The sequence below is a fragment of the Pseudorasbora parva genome, chromosome 12 (genome assembly GCF_024679245.1).
Source record: "Pseudorasbora parva isolate DD20220531a chromosome 12, ASM2467924v1, whole genome shotgun sequence".
Lineage (NCBI taxonomy): Eukaryota > Metazoa > Chordata > Actinopteri > Cypriniformes > Gobionidae > Pseudorasbora > Pseudorasbora parva.
In genome coordinates, this window is record NC_090183.1 from 27,327,942 (window position 1) to 27,352,899 (window position 24,958).

Below are 24,958 nucleotides of genomic sequence, written 5' to 3' on the forward strand. Positions count from 1 at the left end.
GTTATGTTAGGATTCGTCCGTTTTTCAGTGGTCTTTTAAAGCACAAAATGTACATATGAAGGAGGAAACAGTGGTGTTTGAATCTCATGGTATGTCAGTTCCATGTAAAGAACTCTTATTATTCAACTATATGCCAAGGTAAATACAGTTTTCAATTCTATGGCACCTTTAACAATTCATTTCCACATTTGAGCACCCAAAGCCAAACATTTACTGTTCAGTTTAAGTTTATTTGTTTAAAGGGGCTGTGCGCATTAATACACATCAGACAACAGTGTTTAGAATGTTCAGACAACATTCCCATAATCAAAAAGAATCTTGTGGCCTCTCCTGCTGACTTTTTATTTTACCTTTTATATCTGAGATAAGAGCAACTCTGGCATCACCGGTGTTTCTATAAAAGAACAGCATGTATTACTTTACTATGACTTTTCCTCAATTTAACACATCCTTGCTGAATAAAAGTATTCATTTCTTTAAAAAAAGGACTGACCCTAAACTTTTAAACATTAGTGTATATTGTTTTCAAAAGGTTAGCCTGACGTGGTCATACTCAATTCTAGTCAGAATATGAGTCTGATACTGCTCCATTGGGCTGTGATTATGGGGTGTGTTTCAACCGAACCAGGATAGACCTACAACCAATCAGAGCAACGAAGCGACGCATTACGTTAGTTGTCAAATGTCAACAGAACTCAACTGCACTGTGTTGCCAAGTCGGCGTTTTTTTTGCGAGTTTTTTTCTATGTCCGCGGGTTAAAGCGACTATTATGTGATATATAGACCCATGAGTGCTAATTTTAGCAGGCAACCTTGTCTAAATGACACACATTGTCCCCCCCCAAACACCTTTTTTTTTCCGGAGAACCCCCCCGAGAAGCTATTGTTTTGGGTTAGTAGTTGGCGGGTTTTGTTGTAAAAACTTGGCAACCCTGTCTGCACGCGCGCTGGAATAAAACGATTTTTGCAGGTGTTGTAAAAAAATAAAATAATTGAATGATACACAGAGTACTTACCCAACATGATCATAATTTTTCAGAGAAATTGTGAAGGTGAATGCATATACAAACAAACTCTCTGTTTAGGATTCAAACAAATCTAATCCAAGCCCTTTGATGATTACGTTTCTGTTTATCATCTGTCCGTCATCGTCTAAAGCCCGCCCTGATGATCTCATCGGTCCGAACAGTTTCTGTTGGGGTATAATTACTCCTCTATGGATCAAGTCCAGACCGAACCGCCTGACCTAAAAATGTTGTAGGTGGGGCTAAGTTCGGCTGGCATCCAGGCTAACAAAAGGTTTCTATTTTAAATCAATTAGGATGACCCATGATCTGTTTTTTTCTCTCTGTGATCTATGAGGGCTTATTAAAAGAAATCCAGCTTGAAGATCATGAGGGTTTTGTTAAGGCCCATCAGGACATCCAGTCACAACTCATGTACCGTCATAAGAACCACAGTTTATCTCAAACCTAGTTATCTCATTACACTACAGTCTGCAGTTCCTATTACAGGCTAACATCGAACTATGTAATGACCAGAGCTGTTTTAATCTCTTCATAGCACAGGTTCAGTCATTTACACCTGTGTCAAATCCTGATGCATTTTCAACAAATATAACAAACTAATTTCTTCATTGGACGATTTATCATTGCCACTCTCATGCAGCACATATTAAACATATTACAAGGCCACTTTTATTAATAATTGTTTTAATCAGTCTCCTTCAAAATAATCTCCTACATTTGGAAATAATACAAATATGCCAAGTAGGGAAGTAGAAGTGTGTTAGGTTGGTGCCATAAAAAAGTCAAAATAGACAGCAGCGCCCCTCCAGCTAAATGCCCAAACAGGTAGACAACACCAGCTATGTAAATATGTCTGTCTCAGATACAAGTTGAACACAACTAAAAGTTTAAAAGTAAATAAGCTTTTTTAATAAGTTGTTTAGAGCTGTAAAGCAGCAGTTTGCTCACATGCCCCTGAAGTTGTCAATGAATGCATTAGAAGTCATCATGTTGTTAATGTTGCTGTTACTACAGCTTTCACCACGTCAGTGAAAGCTGAACTGCCGTCATGTTCTCTGGCAGCTGTCTAAGCTTCGACACAACTTGTACGTTCCCAGTTCTTCATCAAATTCAGCTCAGTTGACATATTATATTCTTATGTAAATTGAGACAGGTTAGCAACATGGTGATTATTTGCTTCTTACTATGGAAGTCTTGAGGGCTGTGTGTGAAGTAAACGCTTATATCAAATTACAGTCTCTTATTTGATACCTTCACACGTCTTAGGGAACTCGAGGAATGATTAGCACTATCTTTGGTTCTTTTGGAGGATGCCAAGACCTGACACTTTATGGGCCTTATTTTAACGATCTGAGCGCATGGTCTGAAGCGCATGGGTGCAGGTGCGCTTAGAGTCTGTCCGAATCAACTTTTGCTAGTTTGCTAGTTTAGGCAGGCGCATGGTCCAAAAGGGTTGTACCTAGTCTCTTAATGAGTGATGGGTGTGTTTTGGGAATAACGTTCAATAAACAAATCAGAGTCTCATCTCCCATTCCCTTTAATAGCCAGTTGCTTGCACCATGGTAGATTCACTATTTACATCACGGAGTTTGCAAGACTGAACGCTTCTCCAGAGGGGAATCCTTTTATTTTAATGTTTAAAAATGTTTGTGTGTAATAATTAGAGTGTACACGTGTTGTGCACTTATGCGCCTATTTAGCCTCATATAATTAGCGCGCCTTTTAAATAACACAAAAAATCTTGACTTTAGACCAGGTTTTAGTTTGTCAATATGCAGTTGTCTTCAGTTGCCTCAAAAAAACAAAGTGGCAACAATGCACCTGAACGTACCTCGTTTTCAGACCAGCATGCCCATGGGCGAACAGAGGGGCACGAATGCATTTGCTATTTAAACAAAGTGGTGCTGGAAGTGAAAATGATAACTGCCTCGGGCTGAAACTAGCACAAAAAAAAACACTTGTTGCGCATGGCATCGCGTTGTGCCGGGAGTATGGTAGGGCCCTATATATGAAATAATACGTAAAGAGAAAGTTCACCCAAAAATGTACATTGTGTCATTTTTTTTAGCCACGTCGATCCAAATTTTCGAGGAATGCCCTAGCCACTCTTGTCTTGACAATATAATGGAAGTGAAGGATAAACCAAGAAGTATCATAAATTGTGGTCCTTTTGATTTGATCATATTCCTTAAAGAAGTTGGGAGGTGAAAAGTCATACTTATGAGGATGTGCATTCAAATCACTGTTATCGAGTTAGTACCTTCTCTTTATTCATTACAAAAAAAGGCAGCAAGTTTGGTTTTAAACTCTACTTCTACAAAATGACAAACAAATAATGCACATTATTTTTGCTTAAAAAAATTAAACTTATGAAGCCAATTTAAGCTTAATAGGGCCCAAGCACCAATGGTGTGAGGACCCTCTTGGAATTGCACCTTTTATTACACGTTGTATCTTAAAGGTGCACTATGAAGTATTTTTGCTGCAAAATATCCCAAAACCATCAGGCAAGTGTTATACATTTTGTTCATTTGAGTTCTTACAATATCCCAAATGTTTTTTACTATTTGTAAATTGTGAGAAAATTGCTATTTTAGCCAAGGAGCTGGGACGTCTGAAGGAGTCGCCTGTCAATTGCGTCACATCTGCGTTACCCTCGGTTTCCGGTTTTATTTTTCAGAAGCGTTTTACTCTTAGAAGTGTGCAACAAGTGTCACAGCAGCCGCTGGGCGAACGTGCAGAGTAACACCATAACATCATTCTAAACACACTGATAAACAGAGCAGCGTTACCTCATACTCATGACTGGAAATGGCGTTGACGACTGTGTCCCTTCATAATAAAAGTCCCGCTGCTAGCGAGTCTTGTGTTGCACTTCAATTACTCCAGCGGCCTTGCTCAGCTCCTCAACACTCGGTCCTGCTCCGCTTCATACTACAGTAACGTTAATAATCATATTCATAACCATGATTTCTGCCTGAGTCCTATCCCGGTTCTTTTCCACCGGCACATATACACTCAATTTAAAATACAATCTTTCTAACTTGAGCACAGTAATACAACAGCTTTGTGTGTCCAACAGAACAAAATTTAAGTTGAACACATACTATTTTTATTTATTAACTCTTCTTATTTCATTTGTTTCATGAACAAATCATTACTCTGTGCTCAATCTTTTTATAAATCATAGGATACAGTTCAATGGAAAGAAGTTTAACTTGAAATATAGCATGTAAGTCATTTGAACTTTATTTGTACTCACAGGATTATGGGCACACTCAGACTTTCTGATGTAATAATCAGATTTGACGGCACTCTGAACTTGTTCTGGTTCTTCCATGCTTGGTGTTTGAAATGCACAGTTTCTTTTGCTAAGTCCACAGCTAAGAATAAGAGAGGGAGAAAAACACACAGAGCTCTAGGGGTAGGAATTTGGTCCCTGATGAAAAGAACCACATTGGTTCATCCACCCATATCTATATTATGCATAAACGCAACTGTATTTTTATGGAAGGAATGTAACACTGGAATTCAGACACTGCTACAATTCCTCAAACATTGTGGGCATTATGGGTGCTAAGGGACTTGTTCAATTCAGTGCAATATAATAATGTGGTTTTGTTTTTGTTTTGTTTTAGATTTCTTGACTCCAGAAACATGTGGGGTGGCCATAATGATGGTGACCAGCAAGGTCATGTGAGCGCACGGATGGAGACCAGCTTACCCATGGGTACCACCAGCATTTCTGTATCCCAGCAACAGTCTCCTAAGAAGTTTGCTCCTGTTGTGGCTCCTAAGCCCAAGTTCAACCCCTATAAACAATTTGGGGATGGAACCCCGGAGGGATCTGGTAAGACTGATAGCCTTGACTTTTTAATCATTAGCATTTGTACATATTTGCATATGACCATGGTCAGAACTCATGTACGGGTTTGCAAAATGTGTTTTTCCACTGGAGGATCAGAATTGGGAAACCATGATCGACTTTGAGTCAAAATGCAGAGAAACGGTGTAGCAAATTGAATTACACAGACTAAAATGTGGCTTTTACCCGAAAACTCAAGATGCTAAACTAGTTTGAAATATCCAAGGATTACTGTACCAGGACTGCAGGACACAAGGGCTCTTGGTCTGTCTTGCATCATGCTAAAAAGTCTTGTCTGGCCCTTTGAAGCTGTCGTCTTGCCAATGACATTTTATTTTGAAGGACAGGTGGCCATCTGACCATGAAAGTCCACCACTGGTAGCCATTTATAAAAAAATAAAAAAAGACATCTGGAAAACACACTTACATATGTATTCATTAAAAATCAGAAGTTTGGCTCTGTGGTATTTCGAATTTCAATTTCATGGCACTGCATTATCTCTCAATGTAACTGAGACCACTAAACAACATAATTATAGACTTTAATACAACAGTTCCCAAAGAGGTCAATCAAATCAAATGATTCAGTTCACAAAACAGGTCAAAATGATTTGTTCACAAAACCCATTGTTTTGGTTGGAATTATTTTGTCATGAATCAATTTGAATACAAAACAACAAATGAAATAGTAATCAACTAATTGTTAGAAATTGGCTCCCCAAAACTCCCCAAACTTAATATATGAATGTCTTTGCATTTTATTTTTAGTAAGTAGTAAACCAAATTTATTGCAAAGAAATATCACAAACATACTGTGTCAAAAGGCAGTATCTTAAAAAATCTTTTTTTTTTTTACTTGACTGCCAAATTACCCTAATAAAGAAAAGAAATTGGCAATTTAAAAGTTGCATTTGCTTTTAAAATTATTATGTTTTTACATTTAACTAGCATTTTAACAACAAATAAAATATTCTTAAACAAGTTTGATTTTTTTTTTTTTATTTGTCAGTTTTAAATGTGATTTATTAATTTAATCTTTTGTTGTAATATTTAATTGTACTTCTTTAACACAACCTGCTTTAAATGTTTTGTTCATTTTGTGATTTGTCCATTTAATGTTTTATTTTCAACTAAATTTATTGGTAATTAATTCCTTAATTTTATCATAAAGCGTTACTTCTAATCATCTATACAAGAACCATTTTTTTTTAAGGATTAAGGATTTACTAAAGACACACGGTGAAACATTTACGGCTGAACTTATTGTATATGCATTTGTAGGAGTTTCTCTTTCGGGCTCAAAATATATGGAGAGGAGAGTATTTCAATGAATCATGCAGGGTGATTTAGTAAGATTCACTGGTATTTGCGGCATTATTTACCGCCCCAAAAAAGCATGTCTTAAGCCAGACACTACCTGGTTGGTCGCGTTGGTCATTATGGAAATGATCCGGCTGCGTCTGTTTTAATGAATTTGCACGTTGTCAGTAGATCACACACAGAACTGTCCACTCCCATCGGTGCTTTTATGGAAATGTGCTCTCACGCTAATTTGCCGTGTTCAGTAAATCTGGCCCTTGGTTTTCAGCCTTTGTGTCTTTAGCTAACTGGTTATTTAGTTAGGACACCTGTGGGTCGACTTAAGCGTCAAAATACTTTGTGTCACTTCACAATATTTTTTTGATAACTCCTTTGTTTTATTGGTTCAGTATTAATGATCAAATTCGCCAAGCCAATCTATGATCATTTACATTAGTGCTTCATCAGTGAGTCTTTGCTGGTAAATGTGTGAGGGTTGGTCATGTGTAATCGGCTCACACAATGTCTAATCAGGACTCTGTGCTATATGTGAGAAGGTCTATGTTGGAGACGTGCATGATTATGGGACTCTTTGTTGGCTTTTGTCCATGTGTTTAGTAGCATGTGATGTTCACATTCACTGGAGGTCTTGGGTGGCACATTCCATTAGAGCAACATGGCCCCAGTGTCACCGTTCAGCCCCTGATGGGTGGCAGGTGCCAAGAATGTGTCCATCTGCTGTGCCAGCTCCCTCCCCCTGTCATCTTTCTCTTACCCTGCAGCTCAGGCTGTTAATGTTCCTCTCATTGTCCTCGTCTCTGATAATATTCCTGGAAAAGAGACTCTGATTATGATTTATGTGCTTGAGTTTGTTTAAATGCCATTACTAGTTATTTTTATCCCTTACATAAAATGTTACATGGGATGGTACATGATTATTGCTATATTTAAGTTACCATTAGGGATACATCTCTAAAAAGTAATTCATGGGACCCGTTGCCACAACTTAATTAAATAAATGAATTGTTTCAAGTTAAAAATGTATCGTTTTAATTAAACCATTAGGCCCGGTTTTACAGACAGGGTTTAGATTAAGCCAGGATTAGGCCTTAGATCCATTAGGATCCATAAGTAGCTTTTATTAATGTGTTAGAGAAACATTACTGGTGTGCATCTTGAGACAAAACAATGGTACTGACCTTTTTTAAGATATGCCTGTGCAAGTTGCTTTAAGTTAAAACAGCTCAAGCTTAATGGGTATATAACACACAGTTTCTGCCAGTCTCATGTTAATCCTGAGTACCGGTAGTATTGCATCCCTCAAATCTCTGAAGACTCTTTAGTTTTATCATATTTATAAAAGACACATACACTGGACAGATTCTTTCCAAAAAAAAACAGCCAAGTTTTTGCAGGCGTGCAGTTGGCGGGTCTAAAGAGTCACGAGTAAACACACACAAATAGTTTTTTTAGAAATTTTGGCCATGTTAACCATGAGAATCCAACTCTTTAACAGTGTAAATATGTCAGAATACATGAAATAGGGTTAGAACCTATTACCGTTTAGAATTTCTTAATTTTTTTTATAGATTTTCAGAAATCATTCTAATAAGCTGATTTTGGTGCTCTATAAATTGTTTTTTTTTATTATTATTAATGTTGAAAACACTATTCTAATGCTATTTTTGAGGAAACATGATCATTTTTTTCTAGGATTCTTTGATGAATAGAAAGTTCACCAGTTTTTTGTTTCAATGTAAAAGTTTTTTATTTAAAGGCACAATATGTAATGTTTCAGCATTAAAAATATAAAAGATCACTATATCTATGTTATATATTTTTTAAAGTTGTGTGTTTACATTATCCCGACAGTTCCAATTAACTTCTAAATCCAGAGAAATTAATATTTTAATTCAAAGACACGGACCGTGTCTTTATTTCCGTTATGTCGCCCGTCTTTCACGTCATATCCACGTTTGCGTCTTGCTTCCTGCGGAACTTCGGCGGAACCTATGGGCGGAACCGCCAAACTCAAAGAGGAACACTGACAGTATAAGGGGAACACCCGTATAAAAAAGTCTGTACGATAATGGATCATGACTACTCTTTGCCTGTACGTTTTGCCAGCTCAACAAAGCGCAAACGTACGGGTGAAAAAAAATGACCCGAGAAGATTTTGGGACAGTAGAAGAAGCAAGAGACGTGTAAACCTTGGAGAAGCCTTTGAAAGATGGCGAAATCTTCGTGACAAGCTCGGACTGCAGAGAGATATGCTGATCTCGCTTTCATTTTAATAAACAGGTAATTTAAGTAACCATTCAGCTATCATAATAATCATATAATCATAACATGCTGTATGTTTGCATATTGCATAGCGATCTTGACTACATTGAGACGCGTTTAGCTGAATACGTATACATTTTGTATTGCATCGGCTTTTCAAACAGGCGGATTCTGTGTTTTTGGAGACTGAAACTGAGACTTTTTAAAACTGATTCAAAAGTATATTTATATCCGTATATTTGGTGACACGATGATGTCATGTGTAAAACGCAGATGGACTAGCTATTATTGGTTTTATATGTAGCTGGAGAAGGTAACGTTAGCTTCATAAGGTAATATGCCACTATCTTGGTCAATTAATATAAGGTGACCGTCACTTTTATCATATGTTAATACTAGCTACATATAATATCGATTTAATAATGATCTACTTATTCATATATCTCTGAGTTCCAAAATAAATGTTTATTAGAATGATTGATGAACGTGGGGAGCGACACAGCGCGTGTTCCAATGAACAACGTATTGCTGGTGCTGGTTCTCTCAATTATTAAAATAATTAAAAATTGAAATGTATTTCCTTATTGAACAGTTGATATACAGAATGTTCGACAATCGCGGATGCCATGTCAACATATCTATAATTTGAGTAACTTAAATTATGATGCACGGTTAATATATGTCAACATAGCCTACCAACTTATAGGTGTGTTGACATAGCGACCGCCCGCACAACATTCTGTCTCGCACATTAGCTAACGCTACTGATAAGTTTGTTAAGTAACGGTAGCTCGCTGCTATTTCATTAGATTGACATTATATAAAGTGAAAAGCCGTAACTAAACTTAACAATAATAGAGATGTAATATAACAATTACCTTGTCAGTGAACATGTTTTCTGCTGGAGATGCCAGATTCGCTGGTTGACAGTGACAATGACAACAACTCCCATGAGCCCACGCACTTTCCCGACGTCATCAAAGTACGTCTGTTGTTATTATTTTGAATGAGTGACCCCTAGTGGCCAAAAGTTGCATACTGCACGTTTAACTTTTAGTAAAATGTATTTATTTATTTATTTATTTATTATAATTGCACACAGATTTCTTTTAACGCTATATATATATATATATATATATATATATATATATATATATATATACGTATGTATGTATGTATGTATGTATATATATATATATATATATATATATATATATATATATATATATATATATATATATATATATACGTATGTATGTATGTATGTATATATATATATATATATATATATATATATATATATATATATATATATATATATATATATATATAGCTGTTATATATAACAGCTTCCAACTGTTCCAGCAAACAAAAACATTTTTTTATATATCTCGCACCTCCTCTGCCTTTAAAGTGATCTTACACCTGTTCATGTTATGCTACATGACTAGTTGCTGTTAATTGTTCACTTTGATTGTGTAACTTCTTTGTTGTTGTTGTCTATCTTGTTTATTTATATACATTTATATACACTTATATACACCTGCTTGTTTATTTGTTATAATGAACAGGTTGATTGTTTTTGTACTACAATGTAAAGCGACCTTAGGTTCCTGAAAGGCGCTATAAAAAATAAACATATTATTTTTATTATATATATTTTTTTATTTATTTTTTATTTATTTTTTTATTAGCTGGAACATTTGGGAGCTGTTTTGTATGTGTATAGTATAAATGTTTTGTCAAAAGTATGTGAGATCTTTGAAGTTCTATGTTTTCTGTCAATTTTTGATAGTTCTATGTTTTTACATAAAGTTTTAAAAGTTGCAGCTGGCCAGAAAAAAAAAAACCCAAACCCAAAAGGCCACAAAGCTCCTATTTACAAGCATACATGCAGAGTTGCATGAGTTATTGATTGCTGATTGCTGACACATGGCTCTTGGGCATTAGTGTAAAGATGGGTAAAACCACATGAATGCTCAAAAGCGTTAGTTTGATGTCTTAGCTGTGTCTACCCAGACGGCATTTTTATATTCCGTGGACATTAACCTAGTCTTAGCTAACGGCATGCCCTTTGGCAATTTGTTAATTTTTTAAAAGGGTATTATTGGGAATTTGTTTCTGAAATAAAAGTGTTCTTTTCTTGCATTAATTGGCTGATAGCGGCTCTGTCAGATAGGGGTTTCCATGGTTACAGTGTGGGCTTTCTGGACCCTAAAAAGCTTTCTGATTAGAAATGTGACTTTAACTTAATCTCTATGGTGAAAATTGTATTAATTAAGTTATTCTATTTTTAAACATTTCACAGCAAAATAAGAAAGATAGAAGACCTTGAGGGCTTATTTTATGCTGTAACCCCTCTCCTCTTTGATGGTGTGAGAGCGACAGAGACCTGCCTTTGTTTCAGATGAAAAGTGATGACGAGATTATTGGAGGGAGTTCTCACACGTCTGTCCCAGTCAAATAGGCAGCTCTCAGCAGGAACGAGTTATCTGAGCTTACTTTATCCCATTTTATTTTTACCATACCAGAGCGAACAAAGAGAAACGCGCTCCATTGCCATCAACTAATGTGCCTTAAATGTGTTAAATGTTTACTTTAAAGATCAGTCGTCTTGAGTGATGTAACTAATGCAATAATTAGGGTGATCAGAGTTATAAGGAATAACCATAATCCGTTATAAGTGGAGAAAAAAAATCTGATTGACTTTGCAAATACTGTATTCTGTTCTGCATGATTTGTAAAAACTGGAACTAATTGCAGCCGCAGCGCAAGTGTCTCTCTCTCTCTCACAAAAGTCCCTATAGTGTACCACCTGTTTTTCTGTAAATGATGGAGAAAGACTCTCCTTATGGGTAATTTGTTTATAAACCAGACCCACAGGGGAAAGTTAACAAAAATTTAAGTCATTTGCATTCTTTATGTGGTGTATTTTAAAGATGATAAAAGATAATCTACGGGTAAAACATTCATAGAAGGTTTAGAAGCAAAAACATTTCTACACATGTAAAAATATGTCCATAAAGTGCTGGGGAACGTTGCTTTTTTTTCTCCTTCTGTCTTTTGATGCAGTTTAAGAATTATAGAATCTGTTCTTTATATGAATAATATGAAACAATAATTAATGAGCTAGGTTGTAGGCAATATTTCATTCCAATTACACCACATTTTAGCCCGGTTTTTGCTGATGTTCTTTTAATTCTGCACTAGTTTATTGAAACAGTCTTTTTTTCTTAACTTTCATTAATCTTACAGTTACACAGAGCACAGAGGAAAAGTTTGTGCACAGGTCTGTGTCACGCTAGAAAGGCTCTCGTGGGCATTGCGGTTCATACTTCTGCAAATTTTAGGGTGTCTCTATCTAAACAAGGTGCTTGAAAAACAGTATCAGACTTATATTATCCAATATTTGCCACAGGAAGTGTATGCGTTGTGTAATATCTCCTTTATGCTTCTGTGTAGTACCGCCAGCTTGCAGCTGCTTATGACAATGTGAAGTCAAGGATAAGAAACATAAAAACAAAGCAGATGAAATACAGCCATGGCTGATCAAAACTGGCAGCGACAAACATGTTTTTATTATTATTGTTATTTGTCTGTCAGGTATTAATTGAGGACATGTTTCTCATGGATTAGTTTAAACAGCAGACTGTTTGAATGTTTACCTCAGTTGTTTAGTTTTAGCCAACCAATACCTTTTAACATTGAGTGTGTATTCTTTGGGTGGATATTTTGGAATTGTTTTTCCTACATTCTGTTTAAGGCCCTGTTCAAAGCTGATTGTGTTATTTATTCAGTCAGAAATTGGAAATGCGGTCTTATGCAGTACTTATACAGAATGAAAGTGTTTCTTCAGACCAGTGGTCCTATGGCTCACGAGCCACACCTGGCCAGGTCACCCTTTACCAACAAATGATCGATACATTTTTTTGACACATCAACAGAGATCCGCTCTCTGCAGAAAAAAGTTGCTAATTGCAATTCCCTTGTTGTATAGCCTACCAAAGTAAATGAAAAGTGTATGACAATAATATATTCAAGTTGTACCAGCCGCACATGTTCAGTGCTGTCCACGAGTGTCACAAGCAGTAACACATTGCGACACACTGTACATATATTTTGTTGGTTTAACTTAAAAAAGTAAGTAACCTGGTTGCCTTAACATTTTGAGTTTATTGAAATTAAAAGTTTTAGTTGATATAATGAAGGAAATTGGTTTAATAAATAGAAACTCAAAATATTATTGTATCTGAACCACATAAATAATGTGATAAATCTTTTATTTGGCAAGTTTCACTGCGTCATCACAAATAAAACACACAATTACCTAATATGCTTACAAAATCGTTTAATCATATTTAAATAAAGGTTTTCGATTCTCAAAAATGTTTATTGTATTAACTCAAATTTTAAATTTCAATGAACTCAAAATTTCAAGGCAACCAGGTAACTTTTTAACATATTTTTTTTCACAATCAACTAACCACTTATGCCGAGTTCAGACTGCACGCTTTTCAAACTCGTCGGATGACTCCTTTTCACACTGCATGACTATCGGGGATAGCATTCAGATGCTGCTGTGTTCACACTGCACGATAGATCGGCGACAGGGGTGTCACAACGCATGACTGTACGAGAAGAAGAATCGCCGTCACCTCTGTCCTGTCCGCAAACTACGTTTAACAAGCACACGCGAGAAGTGACGAGGAAACGACACAAGATCACACATACGTCAGACTGGAGTTCTCGTGAGAGATTGGAATTATTTCAAATATAGACTTCAGAAAGCTTGCGATAAAAAAAAGTTTACGAAAGGATAAAAAGATTATGAAGGAGGAAATTGTTGGGGAGACACAGGGAGCAAGGATTGTGTTCTTTAAAGAGGTAAATAAATCATTTTGCAATGTGCTGCTGTTCTGGCTAGACTAGAAAATGTTTGTGCTTTGTTTCTGTTTGATAGAATTGTTAATATATCTATTCAAATACTGATATTCTGGTCTATCCTCCCCGAACTTCCTGCTGCCCTGTATCTTGCTTTATCATTGGCTGTTGCTCATTGCCAATGTCATTATCAGTCAAAACTTGGTCAAAAGACATTTCTCACAGCAGGACTTTGAATTGTCAACAGGTCCAGCCAAAATATCTCACGGGCGTCGGCGATTCTCTCGGATCACGTCTTTGATCATTTACACTGCGTGATTGTTACTCGTGTGCACAAGCACCGATTTGGATATGATTTGGGACAATCCCCTCTCCACCTCCCCCTGACTCGAGGTTGCCAGATAGGCTGTAGGATCCAGCAGGAACGTTTGCAGCCTCAGCTGTGGTAACTAGAGCAGAGCTGGCAACCCAGAAAAACTACTGACTCCGTGACTGGTAGATAGGCAGAGGGTGGAGCATCAGGCCAAAACACAACATGTCCTCATCAACATCAGTTGAGGGCTGCAACAACACTTTTAAATGACAATATCCTGGCCGGACTACTTTTGTCAGTGATATAAGTATTTGAAATTAACATTATTTATTAATGTCTAGTGACATATCAGGGCCATTTTATGATTCATTGAAATACATTTCTTACATACAGTTCCTCTAAATATTTATGATAATCCACACAGATTTCAGTTGACGAAAGTAAATAATAAAAGCGTGATAAGTCATGAAAGAGGAATGAATTCGACTGACAGGAAGCCGTGCACGCGCTCCAAACGCAACACAGCTGAACATAGTAGCCTTTGTCTTTGGTTGCGTGCCTAAACAGCCAAATAAACACAGCAATATATCAAAATGCCCAGCCGAGTGTTCACATAAACACAGTAGATGTGAGCACTGTGTGCGTTCACACACAAAGAGGATTTATAATTCAACCTCACAGTGAAAGCCCTGCGTAATTAATTCCATATCGCAGCTTATTTATTGTTTGCTGCATATTTGTTTGTTTTTAGTTATGGACCGAATAATTATTACTATTGAAATTAGATTGGGGGGGAAAAGCATGTTTTTTTGATAATCATTTTATATTATTTTTTACTGTGGCTCTTTTGGAAAAACTCATTAACCATGGATCTTTGGTCAAAAAAGGTTCCCGACCCCTGCTCCAGACTGTTGCCATTGTAGAATTAGCATGCCCCTATACAGATTTATTCATTCCGGTTAATCATTTAGTACCGATGTGCTGTTTAAGAGTGGTCAGACAGCACCCGTATTTGAAGAAAGCCTGTTATCGCTGTTCGCCGCCGTCTGTTGTATTCAGCGCTGTGACTTCATGTCTGACTAACCTCTTGACTTATTCCGAGCTTCTGTCTGGAACATTTCTAATTGAAGGTTGAAAGGCAGATACAGAACATAAAAGCTGTTTTAGGTCCTGTATCTGCCCATGCGCTATTGTATGAGAAAATGTGCGGGAAGATAGGGTGAGTTGAGGCCTTGATTCGAGGGCAGTTCATTAGGCCTCTATTACAGCGGATAAGCCCAATTCCTTGGCAAGCTAATTGACTTTTTATTAATGGAGATAAGTGAACGTGTCAATTATATGAGCAAGGGTACTTTATATTAAGTAAAGAACATCATAGGAGATAAAGCAAACAGTAATAGGGAATCATTGTAAAGGTGTCTCGTCAAAGTGAGAGTTTGTACGGGGCTAATGAGGTTTTTAATGCTGATGTTCACATTAAACTAATCTGATGGGAAATGTGGAATAACCTGTGTCTGTGTGCGTGTGCGTGTGCGTGTGCGTGTGCGTGTGTGTGTAGCTGCTTAAGGTATGTAACCTCTTTGGATTTACCAGGATTTCTGAATAAATTGGTCATAAAATCTGACCAAATCGTTTTTTTTGTGTGTTTTTTTGTCACAAAAAAGACAAATAACATGCTAGTTTAAGACAGCACATGTGACCCTGCACTGAAAACCCTAATAAGTTGATTGCACTCAATTGATTTGAGTAAACTCGTTCCCTCAATTCAATTGAGTAATGGAGTCTCCCAAAACTTGTATATTTAAGTTCACTTAACTTGGTGCTCACGTTCACTGTACTTAAATTGTTAAATTCACTAAACTGGGTACACCAGCAGTTCAGTACACCATGCTTGGTACAACCAATCAAAACTTCAACATGCATTGCAGCATGAATAAATTATACATCTGAATTGTGACACATTTTCTTTGATTCTTACTATTTGCTTTTACTTTTGCTCTTTTGTTCTGATGTTTTTGTAGCTTGTTTTATGTTCAGAGTTGATCTGTTTATCGGATTAAAAAATAAATAATTTAATTGTCACCATTGTATAGATTCATACACGGATTCTTGATGTCTGTGCATGTCTAACTAATGCCGTAGATTTAAACATTTTGTGCACAAAAATTAAAATAATAAATTGTTCAATTTCCACAAGAGTAAAGAATCTCATGGAAATTTGTATTAATATTTCATTAGACTCTGCGATCAGGGATTCTGCCAATACATAAAATAAAATAAAATAAGGGCACTTGTTTTGTTGAATCTGTGTTGTAACAGTCAGTGTCCCAAACACATTCATCTGTGGTGCGCTTGTAAAAAATGTTGTGAATCTTTGAAGGTCCAGGTCCCATTCCAGTACAATATTGTCCCCTCTCTATTGTATCTATCAAAAAGTGGCAACAAGCCAGTTTGTGGCCTTTTATGTCTCTTTAATGTCCTATTTTTATCAATGTGTGACTACTAGCAGATACCCATATCTTTAGTCAGTATTAAGTTCTTGTTTTCTATATGACCATAGCACCCTATGATGTGACAAACCTCAAAATTGCCTGTTATGTATATTAGTTTAGAGTTAGCCAACTCAGCGCTCAACAGTTAAACACCTGCAAGTCTCATTCACAGCGGATAGTCAGTAAAAACAGGAACTTGTTCACTCGGTTGTTCAAGAAAGCAAAACCAAACAAAAGAATGAAGGGCGTGTAAACACCTGCTTTACATAGTTTCCAGACCGTGTTGCTTTTTAGTGACAAGCTTGTGTATTTCTTCTGCATTGAAATTGAAAGAACAAAGTGTTTTATGATTGCAGTTTTACTAGTGTGACAACAGTGACCTCAACATCTTATTTACTCATTCTGGGGAAGCCATTCATTGCTCAACACTTGATGCACAACCTCAAACATACATACGCACGATACTTGAACTACAGCACACACACATATCTAATTTCTGTGTGTGTGAGTTCACTGTGCTATAAGAAAAATAACATCTGTGCAATGCAGAGAAAAGGTCTGACAGCTTTATTTTTTCATACTCTGTTTTTAGCAGCACTTGGGACCACCTGACAGGGTGAATGCCATTGGCAAGTGTCAGTTAGCATCTCCCCTTCCCACTACCAACAAATAGTTTACACTGGGGTGGCTTGGCCACAGAAATGGCAATTAAATGTGGCATATTTGTAGTTTTAAAGGGCAAATATTTAAATTAAATCTTTAATTTATTAATGTTTTCTTCATTTGGGTTAGCCAGTCTGCAACTTTTCTGTAACCCTCACAGGTTCCTGACTTTTTTTAGTTCAAATGTGCTGCTGTGCAAAGTGTGTTCCTCCTAATACTTGTAATAAGTAAAACATAATTACCGTGACCCGCTGTGTCTGTGTATATGTAAATATGAACAATAGCACAAATATTAACAAGATTATACTAGAATGGAACCAGGACATTCAAAGGTTCAAAACATCCTGAGCACCACAAATGAATGTGTTTTGCAAATTGACTGTTAGGCCACAGTTCTCCTTCACTCTTGAATTGTCTTGAGCAAATTACACTTGTTTGAGTGCCTGTTTTGTCGAGTATTCTCATAAGAGCAAGTAAATGAGTTAAATAACATCTTAAATGAAATTAAAGATTTGTGAGAAAATGATAGGTGCGCGACAGCGCTTCAGATCCACGTCATGTTCGAGGCAGATCTTAAAGTGACAGCAGCCTAATAAACCAGCTGCTGTGATGTTTGTCATTAATGTTAAAGGGTTACTTCAGCGATTAGCATATGGCTTTGTATCCGTAGAAACCCTGGAGTATATTCAAATGATTGTGCTTCCGCTCCTCATATACCCCTGAGACAATTATTTTTTAGATTTATGCATTTTATTTCTGGAATAATTCCTCCGATGATACAAATATCATCAATTTGCGTCATCGGATGAATTTTTGGCTAGAGGCTAAAGACTTCAGCCAGCAAAGGGAGCTATTTCTGCATGCTTTCAACCCGCGCATGGGGGATGGGAGATCACATCCACAGCTCAGCTCGCAGCTGCGGGCATTCATGTAAACGGAGCTATGCTGAGTAATGTAAGTGTTTTAACTTCTCAAATTAATTTCTATGAAAGTTAAGCTTCCAAAGGCCTGAACTGAAAACGCGTCAGACTGAACACGCACTGTGAATGTAAGTTATGCCGTGAGCGCGGTCACGATTACCTCAGCTCTGATCACAAGAGCTCATTTAGTTCATTCCTGATGGTAAATGTAATCTGACTCCTGCAGCGTTAGTGCTGTGTCACTCACGCGGTGACTCACTCATTATATTGAACACACGTTTAGTATTTAATTGTAGTGTCTGTTTTCAAACTCAGTCACAGTAATCCAGTAGTAGTGGCTTTGGGAATGGCCTCACAGGGCAGCGAAGCATTCTGGGAATTGTAGTCTTTCATTCCCATGAGACAAAAATACAGTCTTTTCTCAGTCTAGAAGGCACCAAATTCAAAAATAATTTCACATTTCTACTACATTGATGACCCAGTTTAAATAGAGATTCATCTTCCCAGTGCTGAAGTACCCCTTTAATCAAAGAACAAATGAAATGAAAATGAAAATTGTAACTTTAATAAGGATTAATCTAACCATATTTGATTTTAAATGTATGACCGTAATGATAAGACTGTAAAGCGTTTGATAACTTTAATTTCTGTATATTGATTATATATGAAGGCCACATGTACATATTTTGTTTATTACAGTGGGTTTATGTGAAAATTGTTTTAAGTTCTCTTAAATTAAAAGTTGCTGTTTTATTAAAGCCTAACAAATGTTGAAATTGATAGCTTTCAATTATACTGTAATGTTGAAAATGTTAATTTGTTTAAGTTGTTTCTACATTAATTTGGAGAGTAACTGAAATTATTACAATGTAAAACTATATTCAAAATATGTTTTTAATCCTGATTAATTACAGAAAGTAATGTGATTTTTTTTTTAATCAATTAACAGCACTGTTTATAACTTCTCAAATGAATTTCTATGGATAAAAACCCTTTAAGAATTATTTTCTTTTTTAAATATTAATGTTGAATGAAAAGAGCTGAGCTTAAGCAGTCTTTAGAAACCATACTCTGGTTAAGTAAGTTGTAATGTTTTGCGTTATCTTTTGTACATGGCCCAATCATGATAATCTGGTGAATAGTTGAACACACTTCAAAACAAACTTTTTTTTTTGTCAAAAATAACTCTTTCTGTTTTCTGGAAAACATACGTTTATTACAAATGGAAAACATTGTTTGGTAGATAGGGTACTAGTGAATAAGCAAATAAGATGATAAAATAATTTGGGTAATGCTCTCTGAGCTGTGTTGTGCAAGTATTATCATATGAGTGAATAATGTATGCTGTTAAAGGGTTCAAGAAAATGCAAATAAGATCTGGGATAAAATAGTAGTTTCTTAATGAAAAATGGAAGGTTGTTGTTTGTGCGTGTGCCTTTTTTTCTCACTCAGTAATAGTGTGTCAAATGTTTTTAAATAAAATTTGAGTACTTCATATTTTCAGCTTTAGGTTAGATTGCAGTAGGCCTGTAATCCAAAAACTAATTTTGAGAAGTGTAATCCAGACACATCACTGCCGTTTTATCTCTCGTAACTTCATTGTCTCTTTCGATTTAAGAGGATTAAACTACCAAATATTTGGGTGGCCCCTTGGAAACTTTACATACAATACAATGTGCATGATAAACAATTTGGCATGAAAGCTTTTAAAATTATTCAGGGTATTATTGGACTGTTTTGAATGTACATCTTAGCGCTTTGTCATTGTCCCAAATATTTAAACTACAATTACCTGAATGGGGGTGGGGGGGAGAGAAGAAAAACAAAAACAAAAAAACAAAAGTCTGTTTTTTTACTTGAGGGCACATGCTATCTTACCATTGTTTATTTTTATTGTTTTGTACTAAGGATGCACCAACATTACAATTTCTGTCAATATGATTGTCACGTTCTGCTGGTCATATATCACAATGAAAGTATTTATTCAAAATACTTAGAACTAATATGCAGGAGAAAACAAAAACTAGACTTCAACATGTATGTTAACAAGAACTGACAAAGGAACAGAACGAAACACATACAGGTATAATAAAGCAAACGTAACCAGGGACACATGCGAACACAATCAAAAACCTTGGAGATAAGCTAGAGAGTAAAGGAAACTTACAATGAATGAGAACACACACAAACGGAACAGGGAAAACAAAGCTCTTATTTTCTGTCTAATAAAAATAATTCAAAACTAAATTAAATGAATCGCTTTAAATGCTACAAGTCAATCTGGACGTCATAACAATGTACAATGTAAAAACAATCCAGGTATGGGTGCATGATTAAAGCCAACATACTCCACATATTGTGAATATCGTTACTGACTATGAGCATGCTCACATTTCCATAATCAGTTTTCTTTTTGGTAACTCCAATTAAATGCATTTAGCAGTTTATGTTGTAGAATGTGCTTTCAGAAAGGTTTTGCTAGTCTGAATAATGTACATATGTATATATCCCCACAAATATTCTCTGGATTTTTTTAGAGGTCAGACTTCTGGCATCTATGCTTGCTATCAGAGGATAAGGGGGAGATTATAGCTTGTTTACATTAATGTTTACTTTTTTATATCAATCTAAATGTGGATCTGATATAAAATTGCGGATTAGATTAGATGCAAATGAGGGACTTCACTTACTAGCAAAAGACCCCCAAGGCTCCCCCATCCCATTGGGTTGTCGGAGTCAGATTTGGGCCATCGGGAGCTTTGCATTGAAGAGTTGTTTAATTTGAAGTATAGTGGTGAAAATCACAGCATCTGAACTGTGAACTTATAAAGGCGTAGTTCTCCCACAAATGTACGTTCTGTCATTTACTCAAGCTAATGCCATTCCAAACCTGAGAACCTAGAATTTCAACATTCTTAAAAATATATTATTTAAGATATTTAAAGAACTATCCAATTAAGAATTAAATATTCTACCAGAAAGACTCCAAAAACAAGCTGTTTAAGAAATACCAACATTTTTATTTAGTTATACATGATAAAAGAAAGTGTCCTTCCGTCTTTCGGATGAGACGTCAAACCGAGGTCCTGACTCTCTGTGGACGTTAAAAATCACAGGATGTCGTTCGGAAAAAGAGTAGGGGCGTAACCCCGGCATCTCTCCATCATGGCCTCCTAGTCATGCCCCTCTCCTGATTGGCTTCATCATTCTGTTTCCTCTCCACCAATCAGCTGCTGTGTGGTGAGCGTTCTGCTGCAATATGGCTGCCGTCGCATCATCCAGGTGGATGCTGCACATTGGTGGTGGTTGAGTCAGATGCATGAAGACAGAAAGCCATCAGAGCTTGCTGGTAGATGTAGTTTGCTAGTTGCGAGACCCTACCCTCTGACTTTGAACCAGCTTGGCTGTGATAAGTTGAGGGTGTTGACTGGAGGACAGGGACCTCGACTGGTGGGCGTTGGGATGGTGGTGAGAAGTGAAGTGCTTGGCGAACTGATACAAGAACATGTTTTTTTAAAGATGAAAGAGACATCAGGCCCTATCATATACTAGGTGCGATGCAAGTGTTTTTAGCTCGTTTCAGCCCGACTCAGTTATCACTTTCACGTCCAGCACCATGTTGTTTAAATAGCAAATGCACTTGTATCCATCTGTTCACCCATGGGCATGCTAGTCTGAAAACGAGGTGTGTTTAGGCACATTGTTAGCATGTTGCTATTTCGAGACAACAGAAGACGACTGCGCCGTTGACAAATAAAACTGTATTTTGCAGTATTTTGTGTGTTATTTAAAGGGCATGTTTTTAAGGGATTTTAAAGGGAATGGGAGATGAGACTGATTGGTTTACTGCATGTTATGCCCAAAACACAACCATAACTCATTAGGAGACTAGGTACAACCCTTTTGAACCATGCGCATGGCACGCTGAACATTTTGTCCGCCACTAAACTAGCACGTGGATTCAGACCTAAGTGCACCTGCGCCATGCGCTGAGATCATTAAAATAGGGCCCATTGTGATTGGCTGGCCCATTGTGATTGGTATTTCTCAGCAAATATTGATTTGTGAATAATTAGGATTAACATGTAAATAATTTAATTAATTGTATTTATTAATAAGTGTCATAATTATTTAAGTTAAAAATAATAATAATACAGGCAGAAGAAGCAACAGAAATCCTCCCCCCACGCTGTATCTGTGACACTTGAGCGTTGTCCAAGAATCCTAATGTGCCCGTGTTGATCTCTGCTTTTTCATGCAGCTGCCTTCATCAATCACTTCATATCCCATTACACCTTTTTGGCCCTTCTCTCATCTCTCCATTGAGTGCGAAGAATTCTGAACACCACACAGGTCAAAGATCGTTCTCCTCATGCGGGCCATTGGGAGAAAGATTTGTGGTTGGACTTATTATAGCCCAAACAATGCTGTGAGTTCTGTCGTCGCACGGCCAACAGCCATGGCTTGCACATAGCCGAGACCAAATAAGCCGTTATGTTTGGCTGACAAAGGAAAGTGGCAGCCGTACACATCTGTCTTTTATTGTGCCATATGTGATTAGGGCAGTAAATTCTGAATGATTTAGTCAGGCCTTTGATGTTCAAAAGATTTAGTTCAAAGGGGTCATGAACTTGTTTTTTTATGTATGTTTCCTGAGGTGCACTTATATTGGTAACATGACTTTTACATAAAAAATTGTCATAATTTAGAAATAAAAGGTATTTTTCCCACCCATTTTAGCCCTCTGATTTGAACGCTCTGTTTGAAGGGACGTGTCTGCCACAATGTAAACAATGTCTGTTCAATGTATACGCCATCTGCTGTGATTGGCTGACATCTTTGTATATGAAATGAGTATTACATGTGGAACTGTCAAAAACAAAAACCACCAGTAGATGGCTGTACTGTCTGAATGTGTGAGTCATTGATTCATTCATTTAGTTGTTCATTAATTAATTAATAATAATAATAATAATAATGCGTTCGATTTATATAGCGCTTTTCAAGGCACTCAAAGCGCTTTACATAGAAGGGGGGAATCTCCTCAACCACCACCAATGTGCAGCATCCACCTGGATGATGCGACGGCAGCCATATTGCGCCAGACCGCTCACCGCACACCAGCTGATTGGTGGAGAGGAGACAGAGTGATGAAGCCAATCAGGATATGGGGATTATTAGGAGGCCATGATGGACAGGGGCCAATGGGCAAATTTGGGATTTTTAATGACCACAGAGAGTCGGGACCTCGGTTTAACGTCTCATCCGAAAGACGGTGCTCTTTGTCAGTATAGTGTCCCCATCACTATACTGGGGTGTTAGGACCCACACAGACCACAGGGTGAGCGCCCCCTGCTGGCCTCACTAACACCTCTACCAGCAGCTACCTGGTTTTCCCAGTTGGTCTCCCATCCAGGTACTGACCAAGCTCAGCCCTGCTTAGCTTCAGTGGGAAACCAGTCTTGGGTTATAGGGTGATATGGCTGCTGGTAAATTCATTCATTCATTTAATTATTCAGTAATGAAGCAAATGGCTATATTTATGAATGAATCATTGAATCAATGACTTTTTACGAACAATTTGCTTAAAGCCGCATATTTGTTTACCACTGTGTTGTAGTTCTGCGGTGGCACCGTTGGAACTATTATTTCGTTGCAAAATAGAGCAAATACTGACAATACTGTGTTAAAAATGAACATCACTTAATATTAGCCTACCCTTTTGTTTTTTTTAACTGTTTGTTGATCAAATCAATGTCAGGTTTGCAATCTTTGGGATATTTGGATTTGCATTTTTACTTAATATTATCAACATTAAAAACAAACTCACAAAGGGTATGTTTTGTATTGAAGAGTTTGAATCTTAAATCGATCTCTATGGCTAAGAGGCTACAATTTGCATGAGCTCACCAAAATTGGACAGTTGAAAACAGCAAAAATGATGCCTGGTCTGATGAGTCTCGATTTCTGTTAAGACATTCAGATGGTTGAGTCAGAATTTGGCGTAAACAGAATGAGAACATGGATCCATCATGCCTTGTTACCACTGTGCAGGCTGGTGGTGTAATGTGGTGGTGGTGTAATGGTGTGGGGGATGTTTTTTCACACTTTAGGCCCCTTAGTGCCAATTGGGCATCGTTTAAATGCCACAGCTTACCTGAGCATTATTTCTGATCATGTCCATCTCTTTATGACCACCATGTACCCATCCTCATATATATATATATATATAATATATATGTAACCCTTGACCCCATTTACCATTGTTCAGTACAAAAACTGATAAAAACTGTTGAAACATTCTTTCAAATATAATATTTTATGTACCAAAGGATGCAGAAATGTCAATAGAGTTTGTAAATATAAATCATATAACTTTTAAATGAATAAAATTAAAGTAATCTGTGATACCTTCCCAAAACATTATTACAGTCTGGGCCCTGTGAAAATTGCTTATTTATCTTTTGTAACATGTTGCAGGATTCCTTTATTTTTCTGATTGAAAGTTATAATACAGCAGTCCACCCAGCCTGAACCATGTCCTGATTATACTGGCACTCTTTCAGATTTCTAAAAGAATGAGGTTTGTGGTTATGCAGGAGTGACCGTCACCTTGTGTGAGTCAGATTGGCATCCTCTATTGTAAGTTTAAACATGCTGTACACTGTATAACACGCAGTAATCCAGTCATTCTTTAATAGACCTCATCTTTAGAATTTTCTGAAAGTAGCTCTGTATATTTTTATGACATTAACTGGTGACGTGGCTTGACATATTGTAGAGTTAACAAAAGTATCAAGACCATTTTAATGTTTGAAAAGGATGTCATAACAAATGTCAGTGGACCGGATGGATTTTAAAACTAGTGGTTCAGTAATAAATCCTCAGGATCTTACCTTGATGCTCAAGGAATACAAACAGGATGACAGAACATGAGTGCATTGATGAAAGGGGGCAGGGCTACATAAGGTGTATAGGTTATGCTTAGAAATAACTACAACAAAGATTGCTGAAATAACTACAGTACTTAAATAAATTATTTTTAAATGGAAGCTAAACTAAGTATGGGACAGTTACCCTCTCTGTTCGTATTTCTATTGAGAAAGAGATTCTAGTCAGAATATGAGTCTGATACTGCTTCATTGGGCTGCGATTGAGGCATTTCAACCAAAACAGGAAAGAAAATGCCACTGCACTCCATTGGATAGACCTAC

General features: G+C 36.8%; 1 protein-coding gene across 4 annotated transcripts in view; it reads left to right on the plus strand.

The window, feature by feature from the left end:
* The window catches only part of lpp (LIM domain containing preferred translocation partner in lipoma), a 291,537-nt gene that overhangs the window by 129,755 nt on the left and 136,824 nt on the right, over positions 1 to 24,958 (plus strand). For all 4 annotated transcript variants that reach the window (XM_067459632.1, XM_067459633.1, XM_067459634.1 and 1 more), the window contains one exon: positions 4,667 to 4,878. In XM_067459632.1, coding sequence (XP_067315733.1) covers positions 4,686 to 4,878 — 193 coding nt within the window. In that variant the 5' untranslated portion in view covers positions 4,667 to 4,685. The remainder of the gene's footprint in view (positions 1 to 4,666; positions 4,879 to 24,958) is intronic.